The 7,495-nt window shown below is 43.2% G+C and overlaps 1 protein-coding gene across 1 annotated transcript in view; it reads right to left on the bottom strand.

Annotated features, from left to right (window-relative positions):
* The window catches only part of LOC139928298 (membrane-associated guanylate kinase, WW and PDZ domain-containing protein 1-like), an 87,350-nt gene continuing 79,855 nt past the window's right edge, over positions 1-7,495 (bottom strand). Inside the window, exons 19-23 of the mRNA XM_071920785.2 lie at positions 6,613-6,703; positions 6,441-6,501; positions 5,349-5,492; positions 5,031-5,169; positions 1-3,290 (exon numbers count right to left, since the gene is read on the bottom strand). Of these exons, the coding sequence (XP_071776886.2) occupies positions 2,176-3,290; positions 5,031-5,169; positions 5,349-5,492; positions 6,441-6,501; positions 6,613-6,703 (1,550 nt within the window). The 3' untranslated portion in view covers positions 1-2,175. The remainder of the gene's footprint in view (positions 3,291-5,030; positions 5,170-5,348; positions 5,493-6,440; positions 6,502-6,612; positions 6,704-7,495) is intronic.

The following is a 7,495-nucleotide window of genomic DNA, read 5'->3' as shown; positions in this document are numbered from 1 at the left end:
TCTCAAGGAAAGAAGCTTTACTGGATAAGTCCACATCTACTTGTACTTAGACTAATGTTATGTATAGCTTCATGGGTCAAATAAAGCTATGAACAATGTAGTATTTATATATGCATAGTTTTATAAAAAGATTGGCCCATATACATGTACTGCTTTTATCAACACAGAGACAGCATTATGTCTGGAGCACATTGCAAGAAATAATGCTTAAAGAACACAGACTGCATACAAGTGCTTTATAATACAAAGGCAGGCTAACCATCGAGAGAGATTCAAACCATCAAACAGCTTCTGATTGACCAAATACAGTCTTTCATTTTAAAATGTCTTTACATACCTGATCCAGAGTAAATGAACATATTTCCCATGAATCATCAGGTCCATTTCAGAAATATAAACACAATGTCACATTCCTCACTGCTGAGGTTTTTCATAAATTTCTCTTTTGTACAAGAAAAAGGCAACATTTTATTCCTTGACAGGTTCCTATTAGTTACATAGTAAAATTCTTTACAGGTGATGGCCAACAGGTTAACTTCTTAAATGTTTTTCTTCTTTTTTTTTTTCTTCTTTTTAAATACAGTACCATGGTGACAACAGTGATAAAACAATGCATTTGTTGTGGTTTATCCAATATCTTTTTAGTTCTTTAGTGAAACATAAAACAGAGAATACACACAAAACACATTATAAAGCAGCAGTCAGACTCCAGTGGCGTGACAGCATGGCTCAGGATGGCAGATCGGTTGACTTCTGTACCGGGACTCTCCATCTGTTACCAACACAAGACACTTCCTTAACCAATCACATCAGCTCACTGTGTCGGGACCCAGGAAGTGGTCGGTGCCCAGATGTGGGTATCAATATGAGGACAGGGAGAACGATTACTATGGGATCAGAGTGCATGTTCCTTGTTGATTATTCTCACTCGGATGTGCCAGATGAGGTGGAATAACAATGCTCATCCACACATGCCTCTTGGACGGAGATGATTTACACGTTTGTTGTTTTAGATAAAACTTGATTTAATCTTTTTTTGGCATATCTCTTAAATCATGTTATCTTATGGCAGCTTAAATCTGGCACAGCGTAGACTCAGGTAAAGTACTGATTCATTTCTCTGATTATGATGAGCAACAAACTCGGATAACTTTCTCATTTCCCCCCATAGGGAATCTTCCTAGAACAGCTTTGCCTGCAGATGAAAGTGAGTTAGGTTCCTTTCCCTGCTACATCATTACACACTGAGGAACAAAGGGCCAGAGTAGTAGAGCTGCCAGTGTGTGTGTGTGTGTGTGTGTGTGTTTTTTGCTTCCCCTACTCCGAGAGGAAAGCCAATAACACCTTTGCCGGTTCGCACATCGGTTGTCTGATTTATTCTCTTAATTTTGATGCAGGATGAGACTGTGGGGGAGTTTAGGCAAAGCAAGGTGAGCTGCCACACTTTTAAAAGAAGACAGTTTCTGAGCAACTCAAGTAGAGGTACACCATGCTTTCCCAGGTACAGTATGTACTTATACCTTGGTCCTTAAAGGTTTAATGAAGCTTGCTCAAGATATGTGCCAATTAAAAAATAAATAGTGAGCAAATGCAAAAAATCATATATTATATATATATATTTATCACTCTAGTTTTACCATCAGATCTTAAATTTAGTTTTTGCCTTAAGTCCATCGTGATATTCACAATACTTGTGAACCATCAGTGTCTTGTGCTATAGTTTGTTCAGTAAAGCAATTCAGGAGTGGAAAAGACATCTAAAAACATGTTTAAAACAAGCCTAGTAGTTAGAAGAACAAGTTACCACAATTGGAAGCATGTTTCAAACCTCTGAGGGAACAAATATTTAGAATCAGAAATGCCTACAAAAAGCAATATCACTGATTTTATATGCAGGCACATACAATACCTTTACTATAGTACAACAACCTCTGTTATGCTCAAAATAACTATAACGATAACAAAACAACCAGTATGAACTGAAAGAAGGATTGTACTCCTGCTGTTTTATGAATCTCTGGCTGGGATCACAAGAAGTGAAGTCAATCAAATCAATCAATCAATAAACCAATCGACCAAATAAATCACAAGTATCCTCAGAAGTCCAATTCCAGTGTATGGTACATAGTTTCCACAGATAGAGGAGAGAGTGGCGAGGGGGATCTCTGCTCTGCTCTAGATGCTGAGGTCTTTGGGGCTTTCTTTGTACAGCCTTCTCTTGGGCTCCGGGAGCTGGTTCGGGCTGCGGCCTACTGCGTTATTGTGGCCCGCATTGTTATGGCCCGCATTGTTGTAGGCAGCGTTGTTGTGCGCAGCGTTGTTCTTCATCATGCTATAGTAGTCTTTCAGTCTGGGTGCTGCTGCATAGTTCAGCTCCTCCCGGCTGTAGTTGCTGTCGGGGGAAGAGTCCCGCTCCATTCTGAATCGTCTCTCCGGCGTCCCGTTCATCCCGTATCTCTCTGAGGAAGAGTCCCTCAGGAGGTTGCCGTTGTTCTTGGCTCTATCAGGTGTTCGGCCCCTGGAGAGAGACAAGGAATCCCCGTTGTTGTTTGCGCGCTCAGGCGTTGTGGCCTCCCTGACTCGGCCAGGCGTCTGCGAGTCTTTTAAGAGCCTGCGCTCGTAGAGCTTTCGTTCGGGGGTGACTGCGAGGAACCCCCCGTCGTCATACTCCCTCTCAGGCGTACGGTCCCGATGCGCTCGCTCCGCCCTGCGGTCCATCGACTTGGCCCGCCGACGATCAGGGGAGGAGTTGCGCTTTCGGGTCGGTGAACGGTCGAGGGAGCCGCGCCGCTGCCGGCCAAACCTCTGGTCCAAAGTAGAGCTGCTGCTCGAGAGCTCTCGCCCCCGCAGTTTCTCGGCAGCCGCAGCCTTCTTCCCCGAGTCTTTCCTCAGAGTCTTTAGGAGTTTAGAGATGCCGCTCTCCGACTCAGACTTCTTGACTTTGCGGCCTCGGCTCTTCTTGTTGCCACTGCTACTGCTGATACTGTTGTCTGGAGACTGTTGTCTGGGGGTACTTTGACTGTGATTGTTGTTCCAGGTGTGATGATGGTGGGGGTTAAATTGCCGGCCTTGGTAGTCCATCTGGTCTGTCCCAGCCCTGTCCCTGTCCCTGTCCCTGTCCCTGTTCCTGTCTCGGCCACACGCAGCCTCCTCCTGGCGTGATGGTTTGTGAAGGTCTGGTGGATAACTGGACTCCGATGAGGTGTGATATCGGCTGTTGGGTGGCAGCGTTCTCACTTCCGGAGTGTTTTGTGCCCCGGGTGTGGGAGGGTGCCCGTCATTGCTGCCGTCTGGAGGAGAGCAGAGAGGAGGACAAGTCAGCTGACCGGAAATAACTTACAGAAGCACGAGGCTGTGGAGTAGCATTACATAGCACATAAATAAACATATTACATTTATTTTGTTCATAACTGCTATTCACAGATATCAACAAACATGACTTTTTATGTCCATCCATATAAGTACTTGCATTGATACTGACAGAAAGTCAATGCAGGAATTTTATGGAAATCATGCATAAACGTGCACTTTCATAAATAAATCGTCAAAACAATATTTGGAACAACAAATCTAAATTATTGTAATTGAGGACTGTAACTACATATGTAACCATTCTGTTATACATCTATATAAATAGCTAAATTATATTGAAGTGACAGATCACTTCAATATGTTTTTTCTATGGGGGCTGTGGGTTGAAACACAAGTAGACATCAGCAACAACAGCAGGTGCAACACATCGGCAAGTGTAGGGCAAGGGGTTATCAATGACACAACAGGCACCTAGGAAATCATTAAAAACAAAATGGTGAACAACTCAGTGTGCATCATTGGGAAGAGCAGAACAAACCAAAAGCAAAACAAAAAACAAGAGTGTGTTTGGCTGCAAGTCTGCCAAATTAGAAACAGGTTGCTATGGCAGCAGCATGTGATGAGCAGTGACATAAATCAGTCCCAGTACAAACTGCTGGTCTGAGGTGGGCAGAGGGGAGGGGCATCGTATGTGTAGGGATTCACAGGATTTATGGAAGTACAGTACAAGTCAGGCGTGACAAGACACAAAGCATGTACACTGTGTACACACACACAAACACACACAAAGAGGGATGCAGGTAGGGACGAGCTGGAAAGAGGGATGGATTAAATCAAAAGGTAAAAGGTGAAAAGGGAAAGGGGTGAGAAGGGAGAGTGGACTGGGACAGACTTTTGGCTACAAACCGTGGTCTGATTTTGGCCCATTAGGTAGAAACAGGGCTCTCCCATCTTGTCATTCCTCATTGTACCAACAGCGAGATGAGGAGCCATCATCGCTGGAGAGAAGAGGAAGAGCCCAGCAACAAGAGACAATAAGAGAGAAAGGGAGAGGAATAGAAAGGAGAAAACAAATAAAACAGACAAGAGACTGTTTACAGTGCATCTTCAAAGAGAGAAGGAGGGGTTTTGTTGTGAAAGAAAAGAAAGTAATACATTTTGTATAGTATCAAACAGCCTTCTGAGAGGAAAAAGTTCTCAGAAAGTGAAACCCCAGCTAAACCAGAAAATAAAGCTGAGAAATACAATACATAATATGGCATGTCAGGACTCACACAGCATGAGGAATAATCCATCAGCAGAGAATACAGCTCTTGGGAGGGAATATTATTCCAGCTATAAAACATCTGTGCTTCAGATTCTATATAAATCATTGAAATAGCTACCGTAGCAACCATTCCTTCATTGATCAATATTATATGACAAGCCAATTTTTTACTGATACCATGATCGTTCATTCTAAATTAATGCATCACAACGCGTCTTCCTGTGAAATGTTTATAGTTTAATTTGCACTTAACATTCATGAAAATCAATAAAAAAAACAGAAAGAAAGAAAGAATATGTCCCTCGGGTGCATTAAGCAGATAAGAGAGGCTTTATTCTGGTCTCCAGTGTCTAAGGCTGGAATAGGGATAGGTTTTCAACACTGGCATTAGCGGTGTTATTCACAGTAAGGAGGGGGAATAAACATCACGCTCCAACACATCGTTACCTACCATATTCAGGTACGGATCCGTCTCCCCGTTTGAGCACGAGCCGCGCCCTCCGGCCTCCGTTCTTGATCAGCTCAATGGCACGTGAATGCTTCATGTTCTTTGTGCTCTCGCCGTTGATCTCCAGGATCTCGTCTCCCACCTAAAACACAGCGGCTGTGTTACTATGGCAACTAGCTAAACAACATCGTGAGTGGTGTGCAAAGAGGAAATTCAAAGGTGTTCAGACTGACAAGATATATAGAGGAGATGAACTGGATATCTTGGGATCTAGAAGAGGGGGGGAAATAGGAATTTCAGCTATAATCGCTACAATCGTACCCTCATCTTGCCATTTCTGACAGCAGCCCCGTCCTCCGCCAGTCTCAGCACATAGAGGTCCATGTTGTACTCCCGCCCACCTCTCAGGCTGAAACCAAAGCCTTTACTGTCGCGCTCCAGGTCCACAGAGTAGAACTCGGCATCCTAGGGGAGAGAGCGAGACGGAGAGAGAGAGAGAGAGAGTGAGAAAGAGAGTCAGAGAGAGATACAAAGTTGCTCCCAGTTTACACAGGGAAGTGAGAAATTGCAAATGGCCAAAATCCACAGAGCACGTGAGAGTCAAAAGGTGAGTCCAAACTTCAGGACTAATCAAGCCATGTCCCACGAAAACTCACAAAATGTCAATGGCAGAGTACAATACCCTGGAAGGCATGAATAATTAATGCTGCATCAGCCTGTGAGCAGGGTGCAGATCGCTAAGCAAGGGCACCGCAAGGGCTGGACCCAAAACTTACTACACTCATCAAAAGTTCTCTCCCCGCCCAACTGTCCCAACGCTGAACCTGTATTATGTTAGACATCTCAGGTCAGATGTAGAGTTACGATTGGTGGCAGGGTCGAGGCCAGTCATCAACTGAATTGAGAACGCATGGTTAATTCCAATTGGATTCGTGGAGTTGGAATTGGAATTGAATTGGAATGACAGGAAAGAGAACCGAATTCCATGAAATTCCACTTCTAGGAGAGGTTGTCTTGACTTGCTAAACATTATAAATCAAACATTATGAATCAAATAAAAGACATTAAAATTAAAATACATTCAATCACAATGTATATATTACGATTACATGTTATGCATCAAATACCACCTGAAAGGTACCTTTAACATTTTATGATATTCAGTATTGATAATATACTGTATAACACTATGTGTAAACTCAGATATGTGGTAAGAAAAAACAAAAAATGGAATGGAATGGAATTTCACAGAATTTCACTGAATTAATTTAAACTTTCTGAAATTCCAAATCTGTTTGCTGTAGTTTTTTTCAAATTCCAATTCCAATTCCTCAGTTGAGTTCATTCATGAATTGACCCCAACCCTTCTGTTTATTGCTATGGTAAGTGCAGAGTGAAAACATCTATTCTTACCTGTGTTGGATGAGCTTGTGTGGGGGGAGGTGGGGGAGCTCCTTTAGACTTTGAGTTATTCCTTTAAAAACAGAGAGAGAGACATTCACATGAACACACATAGTAAGTTCAGAGTATATTGTAGGAAAGAAGCATTTGTGTATATTCATAAGACAGAGGCAGCATCACCCACCGGGACTCTGTAGCAGTCTGCTGAGGTGTGTGTGTGGTGGTGATGGTCGCTATCTTCTCAGCATTGGTCAGCAGAGAAGCATTGGAGGACTCTGGAGAGAAACACAGGGGATTATGGGAAGGGGTCATGACCTTGGTGAACAGGCTGTGATAAGAAGGCGAACAAAAAAACATTAAATGAACTGGCTGCTTTTATTATATGCATTAGCCTACAACTGTGTTTTCAAAAGACAGTGTGGAGAAAACAAAATTTTACTGTCCAGGACCTCTTGAACTGCCTAAAGGCTACTCCATTCAACCTGATGCTAACTGCCTGTGATGTTGTCATTTGCCATTTGTTCATGGACAACACTGGCCACGATGCACGCAAGAAAAACAGCAGCAAAAAAAACCTCTTGACTTGCATCATTCCGTTTCATCTGCTATTCCAGGCGGAAAAGATGACAAGAAAAAAACAAAAAAGGACAATTGTCTTTTCTTGCCTTTCAAATGTAACTCCAGGGTTACTTCCTCCACTAGCAAGAGCACAGCAGCACACATTAGTCACCACTGACATTGGTTGCTTATAGCATGAATATAGCTCTGCCTGAATTTAGCGAGAACATGAGCCTGACTCATTCATCTCAGGCTCCTTGCTCACTCTCCCCTCATTACATGACTTCCTCATGGCCACCTCTCTGTCTCTCTGGGGTAAACAACTTGCTAAGCAGCTATGCTGCACCCACATTAGAATGCCATCGGTCCTATATTATTAAGTGCCAGGCTTTCTGGTAGGCAACCTTGCATTAAGCTTTTTGTGTAGTGTGTGTGTGTGTGTGTGTGTACACATGTATGCATTTGCATCCACAAGCCTGTGAGGGAGTCAGCATGCATGTGTGTGAGCA

Source organism: Centroberyx gerrardi, chromosome 14 (genome assembly GCF_048128805.1).
Source record: "Centroberyx gerrardi isolate f3 chromosome 14, fCenGer3.hap1.cur.20231027, whole genome shotgun sequence".
NCBI classification, from domain to species: domain Eukaryota; kingdom Metazoa; phylum Chordata; class Actinopteri; order Beryciformes; family Berycidae; genus Centroberyx; species Centroberyx gerrardi.
Note: the sequence above shows the minus strand (reverse complement) of the source record. Positions and strands in the feature narration are given on the sequence as shown.